The sequence below is a fragment of the Aquarana catesbeiana genome, linkage group LG05 (genome assembly GCF_042186555.1).
Source record: "Aquarana catesbeiana isolate 2022-GZ linkage group LG05, ASM4218655v1, whole genome shotgun sequence".
Taxonomy (NCBI): Eukaryota; Metazoa; Chordata; class Amphibia; order Anura; family Ranidae; genus Aquarana; species Aquarana catesbeiana.
In genome coordinates, this window is record NC_133328.1 from 223701357 (window position 1) to 223720620 (window position 19264).

At 43.3% G+C, this 19264-nt stretch overlaps 1 protein-coding gene across 1 annotated transcript in view; it reads left to right on the forward strand.

Moving 5' to 3' along the window:
* The window catches only part of TRANK1 (tetratricopeptide repeat and ankyrin repeat containing 1), a 273379-nt gene that overhangs the window by 65012 nt on the left and 189103 nt on the right, over positions 1 to 19264 (forward strand). The window contains exon 6 of the mRNA XM_073630592.1: positions 16836 to 16951. Within this exon, the coding sequence (XP_073486693.1) occupies positions 16836 to 16951 (116 nt within the window). The remainder of the gene's footprint in view (positions 1 to 16835; positions 16952 to 19264) is intronic.

The window sequence follows — 19264 nt, forward strand, 5'->3', positions numbered from 1 at the left end:
GTACATACTCCTTTGGACACTCTCAGTGCAGCGGGACATGATGGTCTTAAGTCCTGTATCTCAGCACTGTTGAGCTCCTAGAAGCCAGCTTCGGGGAAGTTCAATTACAGGACTTAAAAATATATATTTTTTTGCCTGGCGTGAAGCCAGGAAGTGACACCCGCAGAAATATGTGGGTGGCAGGTTACTCTTTCTTTCTCCAATCGGTAGAAGGAAGGAGTTTGGCCTTGAGTACTGTTAAGGGTCAGGGTTCGTCCCTATCCATTTTTTTTCCAGGGGTCGTTGTTTCACTCCTTTTTTCATACCTCATATAGTATGTAACTTGGACAGTCCCGCCTGTCAGGCCATTCTTGTGTCCTTGGGACTTGAATTGGTCTTGACTGTCCTTGCAGAGGTCACTTTTTGAACCAATCAGGGGATTCTGTTGGTCCTTTTATCTCAGAAGGTGGCTTCTTTGGTTTCTATCACTTCACGAAGTGGAGTGTCAGTGTTCGCGGCTCTTTCATGCAGGGAGCCATTCTTGGTCTCACATCACAAGGTGATGTTGCGTCCTCATCCATTTTTCTTGCTTAAAGCGGTTTCTAGTTTTTCACTTGAATCAGGACAGTGTCTTGCCTTTTATATTTCTCCTAAATCTGCAATCGGCAGGAGAAAGATCAGATGCTCAGGGTCTACTTGAGTTGTCACAAGTCAGGAATCCTGGTTGTGCCGCCAGAAGAGCCCAGGAGGGGCAGGCGGCATCCAGGTCAAACATTTAGCAGTGAATCTGCCAGTTTATCAATGATGCCTATGTTTTAAATGGCAAAAAAACAAATTTGTTTTTCTGGGGAGAGATTCTCTACCAGGTGTGGGAGTATCTTGGGCCATCCATCATCGGATGTTGGTGGCCCAGGGGTACAAAACCACTATTTGGCCTTTGGTTTTATACATCTACAGGGTTTTTACCAGGTCGATGTCGATCACGTAGAAAATACTGCCTTTGGCCTCAGCATATTACAAATAACAGAGGAGGTCCTCCTTTGGCAGTTTCTATAATAGTGTCTCCCTCCGCTCAGGGGCATTGCTTTAGGACATCCCAGATAGTCATTATTATGGTGCTCTGTGTCCCGTGATGTACGATAAAGAAAAATGGATTTTTAATACAGCTTACCTGTAAAATCCTTTTCTTGGAGTACATCACGGAACACAGAGGTCCCTCCCCTCTTTCTAGGATCTTCATTGCTTGCTACAAAAACTGAGGTACTTCCTGTATGGGAGGTGTTATATGGGGGGAACTTTCTTACTATTGGTTGCCAATTGGTGTCCAATCACCTAAAGGTAGCGTATAACCCAGATAGTCATTATTATGATGCTCTGTATCCCATGATGTACTCCAAGAAAAGGATTTTACAGGTAAGCTGTATTAAAAATTCATTTTTTTAAGATCCACCGTTAACGTTGATAAAAAGGCTGGTAGTTCAGAGGAAAAATATTGCTCAGATTCGCAGAAATTTTTATGCCCAAGTATTGAATCGAGCGGGCAGCCCATTTGAATGGAAAAAAGGGGCAAAGGCTTGCCATGGTAGATTCCGACAGGAGACATTCAAGGCCTCTGATTTTTGTAGGTTGACCCTAAACTTAGTGCACCAAAAGTCTCAACTCCTGTAGCAAAGAGGGCAAGGAGGTGAGAGGTTCAGTGATATAGAATAAGAGGTCGTCCGAGTAAGCTGCCACTTTGCATTGGTGTGAGCCAGCTTGAATGCCCTTAATAGATGGGTTACCTCTGATGTGGTGTAGGAAAGGCTCCAGGTAAGGAACAAACAGCAAAGGGCACAGGGGGCAGCCCTGTCTAGTACCGTTTGAGATTGAGAACGGGGCAAAATGGCATTGAATGCCGCAAGGAAATAAGGCGTCAATAGGTTATGATATGTTTTGTAGTAGGGGAGGGTGAATCCGTTGGGTGTCAGTTATGGCAGTTGCGAATTCCTGAGCAGTAATGGGCTGGGATAGAGCCTCCCGCTCTTCTTCCATTAGTGTGGGTAGATTGGTTTCCCCAAGATAAGCCCGGATGTCGGAGGAGGTATGGGATGTTGAGCCAGAAGTAGAATCCTAAGTTGTACAGGTTTGGAGTAGAAGTCGCGGAAAGTCTCAGCCAGGTCAGGAGAGGTATGGACTTTAGAGCCTGACGGGGAAAGTAAAGCCGGAACGTATGTCTGAGAGCGTTGGCCAATAAGCGGCCACATTTATCACCATACTCATAAAAGGAGCAGCGAGCCTTTAATAGTACATGTTTTGCCTTGTACAGAGAGTGTTCCCTTATTGCCTCCCCGAAGTCAGACTAATTCTGCTTCCATTGTACGGTCTGGCCAATTCTTGTGCTGAAGTACTAAGATATGAAGCTGCGTTTAATAGATCAGTCAAAGTTTTAATGCAAAGTTGTTTGGCCGCATGCTCGTATTTGATTAACATTCCCCTGATCTAGCACTTATGTGCTGACCACACAGAGATGGAGTTCTCGTCGGAGCCAGCATTGGTGGAGAAATAAGAGGTAAGTTCTTTACGGATATCAATGGCAATTTCTGGGTCCTTAAGGAGCGCTTTGTTAAGCCGCCATGTGGAGGTCCTAGGGGACGCTTGCGAAAGACCAAGCTCCAGTACGATTGGAGCGTGGTCAGAGAGCATAATGTGACCGATTATCTGTTTTGGTGACCAGGGGTAACGCTGAGTGCTTCAATAAGAAAAAGTTGATTCTGGAGTAAGAACCATGAACCGAAGAATAGATGGATGGAATATTCTCCAGATATCAACTAATTGATGGGTGTGTAGAAGGTCTTTTTAGGCGGAGGGAGGGTTCCCTGGGGTAGTGAAGAGGAGTTGGAGGAGGAGTCCCGGTGAGGATCTAAAATCAAGTTGAAGTCACCTCCTAGCATAAGGGTTCCTTTAAGGAAAAAGAGGAGGGTGGACAAAAGTCTCAAGAGTAGGAAGTTGATTAGAATCATCAAGGTAAATGTTTGCAAAAATGAAGGTCTGAGAATAAATTTTCCTTTTCAACAGCAGGAACCTACCCTCCTGATCATGGTACATGGAATTGCCAGGGAAGGGATATAGATATAAGGATACTTTTACATTTTAGATTTAGAGGTTGAGGACGGACTGTGATAAACCATTGGAAAATATTTGTTTGAGAGTTTGGGTATCTTGTCTGCCCTAAAATGAGTCTCTTGGAGAAAGGCAATGTGAACCCTGTGTCTCCAAAGCTCGGCTAGACAGCTAGTGTGCTTCTCCAGGGAATTCAACCCCTTGACATTCCAAGATAGGACCAAGATAGTCATAGTGCCAGAGATATAGCGTTGACTACTGTCTTCTCCCGGAGTATGGGATTGGGAGGGGGTTGGGAGGAAAGAGAAGGAAGGGGGAAAAAAAGGGGGGGGGGGGGGGGGAGAGTGGAAGCTTTCTGCAACACCACAGAGAAAGGAAAGAGATGTGGGAAGCAAAAGGTAGAATGGGAGAGAGAAGTGTAAGTGAAGAACAGGAAAGAAGGGGGGAGTAGATTAGGGATATGAAAGGGCCTAGTAGAAAGGTAAGGTTTCCGCAGTGGAGAGCTACTGCCACCTGGGCAGAGTATTCCTAGCGTGTAGAGTGGTAAGGCAAAGTTAGGCACAGAGCGCCAACCATTGGAGCCCCCGCAGCTATTTTAATTACGTGTCAATGCAGCAGTGGTGCGTGGCAAGGTTTAACTGGAGAGCCAAAAGGAGAAAAAAAAACATATCCCTCTTAAGAAAACTAGGTGGAAACGCCCAGGAGGAGGGTTAGTGTCAGTGCTGGTCATGTGCGCAAGACTTAAAACAAGTGGACAATATAGTCTTGACTAGATCATGGAGATGTACAACCACTGAGCCTGTCCTGAGTCAGTACATCAGGACAGGGTGCATAGGTGGCAGATCAACACTGACACTAATGTACACACTGACACTGTGTAATGTTTTAGGACCAATAACTGTAATATTTACAGAAATGTCAAACTGCAAACTAACCAAAAGGAACAAACATATAAGGCATACTGACATCACATCAGGTATATGTAGCATGAAAAAAAAAAAAACTGCATTTCAGTTAACCGGGGTAGGCATGAGATCAGTGTAAGTGCCTCTAAGTCACTCGTATAACATTCCGGGTACGCCCCCATAAATGATGAAAAGGATAGTCAGTTCATGCGAGTTTAATCTGGAACATAAGGATGTTGATTCGCAAATACACTGGATGACTGTATAGGTAGGTTCAACCGACTGCCTCTTCGTTTAAAACTTGATGCCGGGAGTTCCCTGCTGAGCGAGCCTGTGAGAGATCCCCACGGTAGCAACGGTTCCTTCAGGCCCTTTGGGGTCTGCCCAGGGGGGCCTGATGTTGAGGATCCCTGGGGACAATCACTGTGAGCCAATTGAGCCAATTGGGAATTGGGACTGGATCCATCTCTGTAAAAACAAACTGGTCCTGATGGATGGCATAGGGGGAAGGTATCTTGTCCCTTGCGAACTGTGAGATGAAATGGGTGCCCCCATTTGTAGGTAAACCCTTTCTCACCAAGACCATCCATAAGAGGTTTAAGTGACCGCCACATCACAAGAGTCTTTCTGGAAATGTCCGGCAGAAGGGGGATCCTAGCACCATCAAATTCCAGGACACCCACTTGCCAAGCTCGCCGTAATATCTCCTCTTTGAGGATAAAAGAGTGCAAACATCAGAGGATGTCTCTGGGTCTGTCAGATGGTCCAGATCTCTGGCCCTGGGTTCTGTGCACCCTATCTATAATTATTTCTGTATCCGGTGGGCGGTCCAGGTAACGGTTAAAAATGTTAGACACTGTTGTGCGTAATTCTGATTGTGGAACAGATTCTGGGATCCCTCTCAGCCTGATGTTTTGTCGTCTGCGATTCTCTAAATCGTCAAGATGCAGTTGTAGTTGCATTATTTGGTCATTGAGGTCAGAGTTAGAGTTAGTGTCACTGTCTGCTGTTCCTGTTTAAGGATAGTAACAAGAGAGTCCAGAACAGACACCTCCTAGCTTAAGGTTTTGCGCTTCCCCTTTTAAGACTGTCTCCGTTCTATGGACCATTGTGGCAGTGTCCCTTGTGGCAGTGGCGTCGGGGGGGGGGGGGGTGCTGGCGCTACGAATGGGTCCCTGAAAAGCTCCGGCTCTCAGGCAGGCACCATATTATTGTTAGCCCCGAGCGGGGTCCGATCTGATCCCGAGTGACATAGCAGGTCCCGCCTTCTGGAGCTTGCAGCGTCTATGATGGACGTCCCACTGGTCCAATGCCGGGACCGCGGGATGTGTGACGTCCATCATAGGCGCTGCATGCTCCAGAAGGCGGGAATTACAATTACACTTACTGTGAGATCCCAGATTGCCGCTCGGGCGGGCGGCTCTCCTCTCCTCCTCTGGCTGCCTGTCTACTGCGATGATGATGGGTACACCACACATCATGGCTGAGCTGCACTGCTGCAGGACACATGAAGTCTGTATCCTGGTCAGGTAGGTCAGTGTATATATGTCAGTACCGTCAGTTTGTGTATGTTAGGTGTATGTATGCATGTCAGGTAGGTCAGTGTATGTATGTCACTACCATCATTGTATATAGGTCAGTGTATGTATGTCAGGTAGGTCAGTGTAATGGTCAGTGTGTCAGGCAGGTGAGTTTAGTGGTGAGCATTGATGGGCACTGGTAAGCCAGGCAGCAACCAGCAAGTGAGCTTACCCCCCGCCACACAACCCCACCGCCCACCCAAAAAAACCCACGCCACCACCACCTTTGCACCGAGTCTGCATTTAGGTGGATTCCCTGTGATTGGTGTGAGTTAGGGATGTTACTCGCTGTGCGTTGATGTGATGGTGGCATTCCCCGTTCATCTAGGTTGTGCTCCGGGCTGTAACACAGGATGCCATGTGGTGTAGGAGCCATGGGAGAGGCAGGGAGCTTGGGGCTGCACAGGTCATCCTCTGCTGCTGGGGAGAGTTTACTAGGAGGTGAGAAGAGAGACATAGTGTGCTTATCCGTCTGTTGCTGTAATGTGCCTGGCTCTGCAATGTCTTCCATCGTGGCTGTATGGTGGGCCGGCGCCATCATGGAAATCGCGGGTTGTTGCGGCCGCAAATAACAGTCCATGCTGTATGGGGTAGCGGCGGTGTAACGGTCTGGCTTCCTGGACATTTAAGGGTCCGATGGGCACCTGTAGTGTGCTGTAATTTGGCTCATTAAAGCTGCAAGAGAGATGCAGGCCAGGAGCTCTGTCAGAGAACGTCCTCACACCGCCATGCCTAGACCACGCCCCCCCCCAGACTTTACAATTTAAGTACAATTGAAGTTCAGGTTTCTGCCCTGTGCTTTTCTTCATCACTTGGCTATACACTCCTTGATTTGTGCCTTTATCCAAGGCCAACTTGAAACCTGAACTTTGTTCTTTCGGTCCTTTAGAAGCCTCTGTTGAGAATATTAGTCATGCTTTTGTGCACCATGCTCTCCCAGAAGGTCGCCTATTCGGTTGCTATCTCCTTGGCGCGCTGAGTGTTCGAGCCGGCTGCCTTGTCCCTTTGAAGTTTCCCTACCTGATTCTACATGTTGGTACAGTGGTTCTCTGTCAGCGCCCCTTCTTCCTGCCAAAGGGTAGTATCTGGTTTTGACCTACACAAGGACATTGTTCTACCTTCTTTGTGTCCACGTCCTTCGCACCCTAAGGAGGATGCACTGCCCTCCTTGGTTGTGGTTTGGGCGGTGTGTACCTGTCTGCTATGGGTCCTTCTGGGGAATTACCTTTTTGTTTGTGGATGGACCACAGAAACGGTGTGGCGGCCTCCTTTGCCACCATTTTCTCGTTGGATCGGGCTGACGGTTGTTTAGGCTTATGCCATAGAGAGTCGGGTTCCTCCCTTTCTTGTTAAGGCAAACTCTACCAGAGCGCTTAGTGTCTCCTGGGCATTCTGACATCTGCCGTCTGTCTCAAGTTGCAGACAGCTACTTGGTAGTCTGTGCATATCTTTAGTAGGTTTTGCAAGGCTGATGTGTTTTCATCCTTGTATGCTTGGTTGGCTGCAAAGTTTTGCAGGCTGCTCGTTGAGGTTCCTTTGTTTCTCTTTAGGGAGTGTTTTCAGGTGGTTGCCTGTTTCCTTTCTGTTTTTCCCACCCCTCATTGAGGCACTGCTTTTGGAAGGCTCAATGGTCAAGATTAATAAGAGTTGTGTCCCTCAATGAACGCAAAAGAAAACAGGATTTTTGTTACTCATTTTAAAATCTTTCTCTGAGTTCATTGACGGACACAGCACCCGCCCCTCTTGTAGTCTTTTGGGGGTTTTTTTTTGTTTCCTTGAACTGCTTTGTGATTAGCTAAGCTGCCTGTAGCAGAGAGGGGGGGTTTATACCAGCTAGAACTGCCCATAGGCGGCGCTGAGTTTTCCACCTAGAGTTTTACTCCTGTAGGTGACGCTATAAACCTGATGGTCAAGATTAGGAACTGTGTCCGTCAATGAACTCCGAGAAATTGATTTTACGGTGAGTAACAAAAATGCTGTTTATAGCATAAACAATTGCTACATAAGCCATATTATTAAAAATCACCTTTTCCTTTTTAATCTGCAGCCAATTTAATCTTCTGTAAAATTCAGTGCAATATGGTAACATGGAGACCTTCTGTATGCACTTGGTGTACAGAACGCCACCAGAAATGTAACTTCCTGTTTGTGTGATTAGCTCACTGATTTTCGCAGAAATCAGAACTAAGAGGTAACATTTTTTAGAAATCCTCACCAAAAGGAATGATAGTTTTGGTCAGCTATTCCCTAAGTGTTATTTTTTAAAGGGATGAAGGCACTACAACTTTCCTCATTTTGAACCCTGCAAGTACATCAGCTGAATAGATTGAACAGACACTCCCATTCAGGAATTGGTATTCCAAAGACGTAGGGAATATACAGCTTTTTCTATAGAACAGTAACCGGTAGGAATCTTTGCAATGTACATAGATCACCCAGAGTGTTTTTTTTTTCTCAAATCAATATTTGGTGTGACTACCCCTTAGAGCTGCACAATTAATTGTTAAAAAATTGTGATCTCGATTCAACCCACCTGAAGATTGCAGAGTTTGCTGATTCTTTCATATAACAAGTGGAGAGACTTATCTGCTCACTCAGCTGTCAAAAGAAAACATCCTGGCAGTCTGCCAAGTTTTTAACATGAAACATTGTAACTAACTCTTCCTTCTAAGATCAAAGGGATAAACTTCTGTGTGAAAAAAATCCAGGCAGTCTGCCAAGTTTTTAACAACCTGTAAATGCAGTTAGTTTAACCACTTAAAGTCTAAATCTTTTTCTGACACTTGTTTCTTAAGTTAAAATCATTTTTTTTTCCCTAGAAAATTACTTGGAACCCCCAAACATTATATACAGTGGGGATGGAAAGTATTCAGACCCGTTAAATTTTTCACTCTTTGTTATATTGCAGCCATTTGCTAAAATCATTTAGGTTCATTTTTTCCCCTCATTAATGTACACACAGCACCCCATATTGACAGAAAAACACAGGATGGTTGACATTTTTGCAAATTTATTAAAAAAGAAAAGCTGAAATATCACATGGTCCTAAGTATTTCAGACCCTTTGCTGTGACACTCATATATTTAACTCAGGTGCTGTCCATTTCTTCTGATCATCCTTGAGATGGTTCCACACCTGCAAGAACCCAAAGATCACTGTGGCTGAGCTCCAGAGATGCAGTTGGGAGATGGGAAAAAGTTGTAGAAAGTCAACCATCACTGCAGCCCTCCACCAGTCGGGGCTTTATGGCAGAGTGGCCCGACGGAAGCCTCTCCTCAGTGCAAGACACATGAAAGCCCCCATGGAGTTTGCTAAAAGAAAAAAAAAACCTGAAGGACTCCAATATGGTGAGAAATAAGATTCTCTGGTCTGATGAGACCAAGATAGATCTTTTTGGCCTTAATTCTAAGCAGTATGTGTGGAGAAAACCAGGCACTGCTCATCACCTGTCCAATGCAGTCCCAACAGTGAAGCATGGTGGTGGCAGCATCATGCTGTGGGGGTGTTTTTCAGCTGCAGGGACAGGACGACTGGTTGCAATCAAGGGAAAGATGAATGCGGCCAAGTACAGGGATATCCTGGACGAAAACCTTCTCCAGAGTGCTCAGGACCTCAGACTGGGCCGAAGGTTTACCTTCCAACAAAACAATGACCCTAAGCACACAGCTAAAATAACAAAGGAGTGGCTTCTCAACAACTGCATGACTGTTCTTGAATGGCCCAGCCAGAGCCCTGACTTAAACCCAATTGAGCATCTCTGGAGAGACCTAAAAATGGCTGTCCACCAACGTTTACCATCCAAACTGACAGAACTGGAGAGGATCTGCAAGGAAGAATAGCAGAGGATCCCCAAATCCAGATGTGAAAAACTTGTTGCATCTTTCCCAAAAAGACTCATGGCTGCATTAGATCAAAAGGGTGCTTCTACTAAATACTGAGCAAAGGGTCTGAATACATAGGACCATGTGATGTTTCAGTTTTTCTTTTTTAATAAATCTGCAAAAATGTCAACAATTCTGTGTTTTTCTGTCAATATGGGGTGCTGTGTGTACATTAATGAAGTAAAAAAAATTAGCTTAAATGATTTTAGCAAATGGCTACAATATAACAAAGAGTGAAAAATTTAAGGGGGTCTGAATACTTTCCGTCCCCACTGTATATTTTAGCAGAGACCCTAGGGAATAAAATGTCAATTGCTGTAATATTTTATGTCATACTGTATTTGCCCAGCCATCTTTCAAACGCAATTTTTTGGGGAAAAAATACACTTCAATGAATAATAAAAAAACGAAAAACAGTAAAGTTAGCTCAATTTTTTTTTTTTTTGTTTTAATGTGAAATATGGTGTTACACCGCGAGAATCGTGATCTATCTTCTAAGCAAAAAAATCATGATTCTCATTTTAGCCAGAATCCTGTAGCTCTACTACCCCTTTGGCTTCAAAACAACATAAATTCTTACACTTGCACACTTTATTGACTCGCACAAAGTCAGGGATTTTGTAGGATTAGTCAGGTGTATGATTAACCAGTTATTCTAAACAGAAGCCAATGATCATCAATTTCATATTAAGGTTGAAACACAGTCATCAACTGAAATAGAAACAGCTGTGTAGGAGGCTTAAAACTGGGTGAGGAACAACCAAACTCTTCTATTAACCTCTTGCCGACCAGCCACCGCAGTTATACTGCGGCAGGTTGGCTCGGCTGCGCGAATCGCCGTGGCTGTATGTCAGTCCCTTTTTAACAGCTATAGCAGGCGCGCGCCCCAGCCGATGCACGTGGCTGGCGGCCGCAATGTCCGCCGGCCTCCCGCGATTAATCCACAGAGAGCCAGAACGGGGATCTGTCAATGTAAACAAAAAGATCCCCTTTCTGACAGGAGTACAGAGTGATCGTCTGTTCCTAGTGATCAGGAACAGTGATCGCTCTCCCCCCAACCCCCCCCCCCCTCCCCCAGTCAGTACACTTCCCCCACAGTTAGAAACACCTCCCTAGTGTTAACCCTTTCCCTGCCAGTGCCATTTATACAGTGATCATTGGCCATTTTTAAGCTTTGATCACTGTGATAATGTCACTGGTCTCAAAAAGTGTTCTGTCTGCCACAATGTCGCAGTTCCACTAAAAATGGCTGATCACCGCCATTACTAGTAAAAAAAAAAAAATAAATTTATAATAAAAATGCCATAAATATATTCCGTGTTTTGTAGATGCTAAAACTTTTGTGCAAATCAATATACACTTATTGCAATTTTTTTTTTTTTTTTTTTTACCAAAAATTCTATAGAAGAATATTTACTGGCTTAAACTGATGAATTTAGTTTTTTTTTTTTGGGGGGGGGAATATTTATTTTAGCAAAAAGTAAAAAAAAAAAGAATTTTTTTTTTTTTTTTTCAAAATTTTCAGTCTTTTGTTGTTTATAACACAAAAAATAAAAACCGCAGAGGTGATAAAATGCCATTAAAAAAAAGCTCTATTTGTGGGAAAAAAATAGGACATCAATTTTGTTTGTGTACAGTGTCAAATGACCATGCAATTGTCAGTTAAAGCGACGCAGTGCCATATCGCAAAAAATGGCCTGGTCATTAAGGGGGTAAATCCTTCCGGGGCTGAAGTGGTTAAGGTGAGGAGGTGGAAGACCGTTTCATGTCACAGGTCATACACTATAGCAAGACACAATAACAAGAAACAAGATGGTTATGCTGCATCAGCAAGGTATCTACCAGGCAAAGATTTCAAAGCAGACTTGGGTTTTAAGATGTGCTGTTCAAGCTATTTTGAAGAAGTTCAAAGAAACGAGCAACGTTGAGGATCACAGATGCAGTGGTCGGCTTATTTCCCTTCGACATCGGAAGATATCCAACAGTGCCATCAGCACAGGACTGGTGGAAACCACTGGGACCTACTCTAGCTACATCAATCTACTCCACCCATTTTACTGCCTGGAGAAGCCTGGCCAGAAGGTGTCTTCATGGAACAATTAAGGCCAAAAAGCGACAGAACAATGCATGAAAAACAGAACTGGGGTGCAGAAAATGACAGCAGGTGCCCTGGATTAAAATATTTGGATGTAGCAGGCTGTAGGTGGCAGTTTTTTTCTGAAGGGCTAAAGAGCAGTACAATGAGTGTCTGCAGGTGGCAGAAAAGCATGGTGAAGGTTCTTTGCATGTTTGGGGCTGCAGTTCTGCAAATGGAATTGGCGATTTGGTCAGGATCAACGATGTCCTCAATGCTGAGAAATGCAGGCATATACTTAAGGTGGGTTCACACAGTTTTTTTTTTTTTTTTTTCATTCAACACAGCGTGATGAACGGAAAAAAAAATGGAGAGAGAGAGATCGCCATATTAACACATGCAATGTTAGTGCTTCGATCACCTGTGCTGTGCTATTGTATTTTGACAGAGGAACTGCCAGCAACCCCCCTTCCCCTCCAGAGCACACTGATCCAGCCAGTGGCTGCCAGTGCTGATCAGATGCTGGTTTTCCAGCATTCCCATTAGACAGAAGCTGGTTGTGAGACCTGCTATTGTAGAACAGACAGCTGTACACATGGGTTGAAATTCAGCTGATTCCCGACGAACAGGCAGATTTCGCCCAATTTTTGACCCATGTGTACAGGGCTTTATCCATCATGCCATACCATCAAGGAGGTGTGTGATTTGACCCCAAATTTATTCTGCAGCAGGACCATGACCTCAAACATACAACCAATGTCATTAGGTACTATGTTTAGCGTAAAGAAAACCAAGGAGTCCTGTCAGAAATGGTTTGGCACCCACAGAGCCATGATCTCAACGTCGTTGAGCCTGTCTGGGATTACATGAGGAGACAGAAGGATTTGAGGCTACATCCACAGAAGATCTGTGGTTTGTTCTCCAAGATGTTTACAACAACCTACCTGTTCCTTCAAAAACTGTGTACAAGTGTACCTAGTAGAATTGATGCGGTTTTGAAAGCAAAGGGTGGTCACACCAAATTTTGATTTGGATTTCTCTTCCGCTCGTTTACATTCCATTTTGTTATTTAATAAAAATAAACTAATAACGGTTCTATTTCTGAAAGCATTCTTAATGTACAGCACTTTTTCAAACCTGCCTAAAACGTTTGCACAGTAGTGTATATTTGAATATAATATTAATATATAATTTGAAAATGGATCCTGATGTTCTAAATGTCTATCTCATTTCTCGAGGCCCTAAAGTGCCAGGACAGTAGAAATACCCCACAAATTACCCCCCTTTTGGAAAGTAGACAGTCTGAGGTATTTAGTAAGAGGCATAGCGAGTTTTCTGAAGTTTACATTTTTCTCACCACACTCTACACCTGTTAAACCCCCAGACTATGGAGGTACCAAATGTGTGAGACTTTTTTTTACTGCCTAGTCACATAGAAGGGTCCAAAATCCAAGGAGCACATTCAGGTTTTCTAGATGCACAAATTATAATGCATCTAATCTCCTGACTACCTATCAGTTTTAGGCGAACTGGAGCACCAGGACAATGGAAAATGCCACAAAATGACTTGGAAAGCCAGCAAGTTATTTTCGAAGTGGCAGGGTAAATCTTTTGGGAATGACTTTTTTTCTTTTCTTTTTTTTTTTTTTTTATCATAAAGTTTTTGGAAAATGTGAAAAGAAAATTTTTTTTTTTTTTTTAATAGCAAAAAGCTGTCAGTTGAAAAGATATTTCTAACCCATAGCTTAGAATTACAACATATTCTGCCACTCCTCCCAATTATGGTGATTCTACATGTGTAAGACTCTTTCAAAGTTTGGACTGATTATATACACGATAATGCATTTTGTGTATCACAACAATCAACCAACACTGTAAAAAACCGTGTACTGTAATGGTTGCCTCTGCATGAGTGGTCTGGGAATATAGCATAGTGTAGCTTCACCTACAGCAGTCCATGTTCCTAAAGGCTAAGCAGGCCTAAGCTACTGGTACCTGGCTGCCCCCATAGTACAATGCTATGTTCACTGGCCAGGAAGTACAGGAGGCTGAACAAAGGGTGACCAAAAGAGTGCCTGTGCATCAGTGGGACATGCAGGAGAGTCAGTACTGGTGCCAGGCAGAGACATGTTAAAAAAAAAGGCAAAGCATTGGTTTAGCCAGTAGGCAGGAACATCTTTGAACAGGCTAGGGTCAGTGCAGGCGGCAGGCAGAGATGTGGTCAGTATGCCAGCAAAGGATCAGTACAGGGGGCAAGCAAAATTGTGAGTAAACAGGCCGGGGTCAATTTTGGTGGAAGACAGATCTTGTTGATTATGCAGGTAAGGGATCAGTCAAGGCAACAGGCAGAAATGTGGTCAATTAACATGCCAGGGTCAGTTCATGCAGCAGGCAGAGATGTGGTCAGTATGCAGGCAGAAACATGGTTGAGAAAACGGGCAAAAGGTGGTACACAGAAAATCAGATACAGGCAAAATGCAGGTAGTCGGACTACAGAGAAGCATACTGTATTGAGGTATGATAGCACAACGAGGCCAGGTTGTGAGGGGCACTGGGGACAGTAGTGATGTGTGTCATGCCCTGTTTCATCTTTTCATATACATTTTTTTAGGGGGTTTTCTCCTGTATTGTTAGGAGGGAGAATATCCAAGAAGAGTGTCTCATGCCGCCTGTTGACCATCTGAAAATATTTTCAGGTGCAAGACCTTGCTGGTAAAGTGTGGCTTTTACAACCACCTCTTGGTAGTTTAGGAACTCCTGTAGCCCTGTAGATGACGTAGGAGTTTTAAATGGGCAATTGGAACAGGTGGATGATTTTTTTTTTTATACCAGTGAATGGATCTTGTGGCTGCCAGGTAGGACTTCATCATTTGGTCGTTATAATTTACACCTCCCATGAATTAATTGTAGTCATGTACGCAAAGGAGTTTGTGAGGCAGACTATGCCTTCCCTCGATTTCCATTGAGGTGTCTTTGTGGATTGAGGAAAAAACTTAGAAATTGCGCAAATGTGCTGACTAATCCCTTTTCAAGTGTGTGGTGATCAGACTTTGAGGGAAGTGTTTGCGATTTAGTCGCACTGTACCACAGGTTACAATTTGCTGCAGATAAAAATGTCAGTAAAGTGGCAGGCTGCTATAAAAATTGTCCATATAGAGATGGTATCCCTGATGGAGCACGGGTGACATGAGGTCCTACACAATTTTTCTGCTGTTACCCATATAAGTAGGGCATCCAGCGGGCTCCAGGTTGCTATCTTTACACATCATAAATGCAGAAGTCATATGTATACCCTATAGCCCTCTCACAAAGTTTATATAACTTCACCCTTTTCTGGCACGTTTACTGGGGATACACTGTTTGATGCCGAGACTTTCATTTCGTAAAGTTTGTCATATTTAGGGTGCCTTTGGGAAGGGCACAGAGAAATGTCACTAAAACGCAAGAATCTCTTAATCCTTGCATAGTGTGTCGGGTCATAACGGAGGAATACACTGGCATGTGGTGAATTGGGTGTGTGGACCATTAGGCGTGCAGTTCAATATTTTTTGTAAGGCCAAGAAAGCTTTAAAATGTATAAATTGTGATGAGCTTCCACTGAAATGGACGTGCGGTAAACAAATTGGTATTGTTGGCAATGTGCTGCCGGGTCCACAATTGGAACTGAATACATTTTTGGTGAAAAAAGAAAAAGTGAATTGCTGTAAAATGTTCAGTTCCTACCTGAATGGATGTTACAGGCTTTGCTGAAGTAAAGGGAAGCATAAAGGATTTGTTAGCGCCCCTGTGACACTAGTACGAGCCCTAATCTTTCACGGCTGATTTGACACTCCGCTACTTGTACTCTGCCTTTCATCTGGATGTACTGCACTGCTGGTGCTCGCCACCTCACCAGACGGTCTGTGCTACTGGTGCTTGCCTTGCTACGGTTCAGTATGCTTGATTCTTTTTGTTGGCACCCTTTCACCTCAATAAGAGGCTCTTACTGAACTGCTGCTCTCCACAGTTTCATATTACAAATGTGATCGTGAGAGCTCCTTCCTGCTGCTCTCATCTGTCATGCTCAGAATCTGAAAGGCCACCTCACTTGTGAACCATTTTTTGGCATGATGGTGTTCAGATTACATTGGCTTTGGTGACACTGTACTGGTGTCAGTGATCAGAAAAACAGTTGCTGGTGTGCATTGGTCTGACACTGGTAAAGGGTGTGCTGGTAACACTGCTGCAGGTGTTGCTGGCTGCACTGGTGACACTGGGACAGGTGTAGGTAGCAATCAAGTCACTGTAGCAGGCTTCACAGGTGTTTTACAGTACAACTCACAGTAAAATACAGATTGCCTCGGTCTCCTCTCACATGTTATCTCTGTGTGAGAGGAAACAGAGCTGATGGATGCAAAAGACAGCCTTTGTGTTTAGCCTTGTCATCGCTGTGATCGGTCACAACGATCACCTGCTACAGGACCAATTTTGAGTTTAGCACTACTGGAAATGTCTGTTTCCCAGCAGACTTTGCAGGATCATTTCTTTGCAGAGGATCGGAGTTCAGTGGAGCAGTCAACAGGAGACGTAAGCATCATCTTTTTTTAGATATGTGCTTTCCCAAACCTTTTTTATTATGAGACAGGGTCTCTTTTAGCAGTTTCAAATAAAATGACTTGTTTTACACACACTAATGCACAGAAAAATCAGCAGCCGGCATGTGGTCAATGGTCAATTATGGTGTTTACGTGATCGAGAAGCACTGATTTACAATTGTCAGTTTGGGACGCAATTGTCAGTTACTGCACTGTTTTAGGACCTGAAGCACATACCTTTTCTGAAACAGAATGTAGATTAACATTTTCTCAGCATGAGGCACCATGCCTGAGAATGTTAATCTACAGATGGCACTTTTGAAGGCGTTAGACCTTGTTCACACAGGCAGCAGCCATTGTTGCCTGCTTTAAAAGTGATCTATGACAGTTGGCGGGTGGCAAGGAGGCAACAGGTTTATGGTCCTGAGTGGCTGCATGTTCTTATTTGGGTGAGCATTCCGTGGGCAGTTAAAACACAGCCCAATTGCCTAATTTTACCGCCCCCCTGGCCACCCATGTGATCGAGGCCCTACACTGCTAGAGAAAAAAGTGTTTGCACAGACAAATACCATACCCTGTTTTTTTTTTTTTTGCTGGGGAGCAGAGTTTTCTGACTAAAATTGTCATAAGTGTGGGTCTCTCATCAGTGTGAGTCACAATGTTTTATTTGTCTGCCTATTATTATTCACACTTTATTGTGTTGTTTCTTTTTATTAACTTCTTTTTTTATATATATTTTTTAGCAGGAGGTGGAGACATTTTTTTCAGAGAAGCATACAATGCTATCTTGAGAGAAGGCTATAGCAAGGATGTTTGGAAAATGCTCATTTTTAAACTTGTGAAAGAAAATATGTATCAGGTAAGACTTTGTTTTTTTTTTTCTATTTTTTTCCAAGATTTGAATGTGTTTTTAATTTGGCCTTTAAAGCAAATTCCTTTTGTACAGGGGAAATCCTAAACCAGTGATGGCGAACCTTGGCACCCCAGATGATTTGGAACTACATTTCCCATGATGCTCATGCACTCTGCAATGTAGTTGAACATCATGGGAAATGTAGTTCCAAAACATCTGGGGTGCCAAGGTTCGCCATCACTGTCCTAAACCATGGCACTTTTACGTAATTGCATGCTTGAAAACTCTGATAGATTTCAGTTCTCTGAACAGCTGTTGCACGTGGCGCAGAATACTAGTCTGCACATCTTTTTTCTTAGACTATTAACTGGGAAGTTTGATGGGGGATTTGAGACATAATAAACAGCACAGAATCTAACGCTGGCTACACATTATACATTTTTTTCAATTTCCTTTAGTTTTACCTTCAACTATGTAGTGCAAGGGCCTGCCTTATGGCATACAATTTGAAAGTATTTAGGTTTGACCTTTTATATTATATGGTTTTGGTAAATCTAAAAGAAATTGAAGAAAAAAAATTGTATGATGTGTAGCCAGGGTTAATCTTGGACGATTGGATTATTTGCTGCCTTCAGGTGTCTGAACACTGGCAAATAAAGCTGTTGAGGCAGTCTCAATATAACCTTTCCCACTCTTAGCAAGCCACCTCTCTGCTCGTGTTCTTAGGTGTACTGACATTTTATCTTTGTTCTGACAGAAGCAACAAGTTTCTTGTGTTTTATTTATTTATTTATTTATTTATTTATTTTTCCCAAGGCTTTTCTATTAAGATTCTTAGCTGTTACTTAGCCACTGTGGCTTCCACTTTTCAGCTTTTTGGATAGGTTGACACCCTGGCTAAAGCTTGAGGGAGCAGACGCTGCAAGAAGAGGTGTAGTTCATCTAAATTTGTTGATTTGTTGCTTAGGGCTCTGGATCCTGCATTGGGCGCTCACCTAGGCACATGTTAGCTATAGTTTGCTGTACAGGTCCAGGGACATGGTACTACTACCACCTGGTGTGAACCAGTCCCTGAAGGCTCCCTAGGGCGTATACCCGCTGAAAGGGCAAAGCTTGTCCGTATGGGCATACTAATCCTGCATTGGTGCCTTTTCAATACTGCACTGTCAGTCTATTCCTGGGCTTTCCAGACCACTGCAACATTGTTACTAGTAAATAAACCTTAAATTGTGTTGTGCTTCTAACTTATTAAAAAATATAAACAATAAAATATGTATATACAGTCTTCTTGTCAAAAATATACAAGTATAGTGCAAATCATCAATTCCTATAATAGTGTTTTATTGAAGCTGTAATCATATACACATAATAAACAAGTAGTGCTGCCAAGCCCTAATATCTAATAAAAAAATAAAATAAAAAAACTCTATAAATATATAGTCCACACATATATGTATACAGTGAAACTAACAGTCGGTTTGCAACACAGCCATCTGTGTAGTTCTTCACTATATATACTCCCAAAGGTCCAGCGCAGTGTAAATTTACCTTATTAACATGCATGTCTTCTACCATATGTGCCTTATTATGCGCTCACCTTAAGAGCTGGACCTCTTAAACTAGAGGAAGTCAAAGACATTACCCCTCGGGTTGATCCATCAGGTTGCTTTGCACAAACTATCCATTGCCATTTATTTAAAAAAAAAAAACATTACAAACATGTGTTCATGGTATAAAAAGCGCTCCTGAAAACCATAAAATTCTTAGACCATAATATCTAGTGCACCCTTGGTAGTGGAAGCAGATCCAGTGCTCCCGTTCTTCTGACAGGACATATTTCCAAGCGTGATGACGTCACTGCCTTCAGCTCTGCCTTACACCAACAGGCCTTTGTCTGAGGCCTTGGAAGAAGTAGTTCCTTGGAAATAATGGTGAGCTTTGTTTTAATGGGTTTTGTTGGACGCCTTCTGTGCAGTTGGGTTGTGTGTAACCTTTGATGGCAAGGTCGCACTCATCTATGCCAAATCCAATTGCATGGGGTGCAAACGGACGTCATCAGCTTCTGAACTTTACACAGCATCTGTTTGCTCAGCTGGGGATACTGTAGTGTGTACCTATCCACCTATCCTCCAGGTAAGTCAAGTGGCAATTCAGTCTATGAACATAACTCCTAGTCTTAAGGGTGTCCTTCTTCTTTTTTTTTTTTTTTTTTTAAAAAAAAACCTCATTTCTACAGTCTAAGCTTGTCTCTAACAGTAATTACGTTAGAGGTTGGTAGTGCTATGTATGTTATAAAGTGCAGTAGAAGTGTTCCAATAC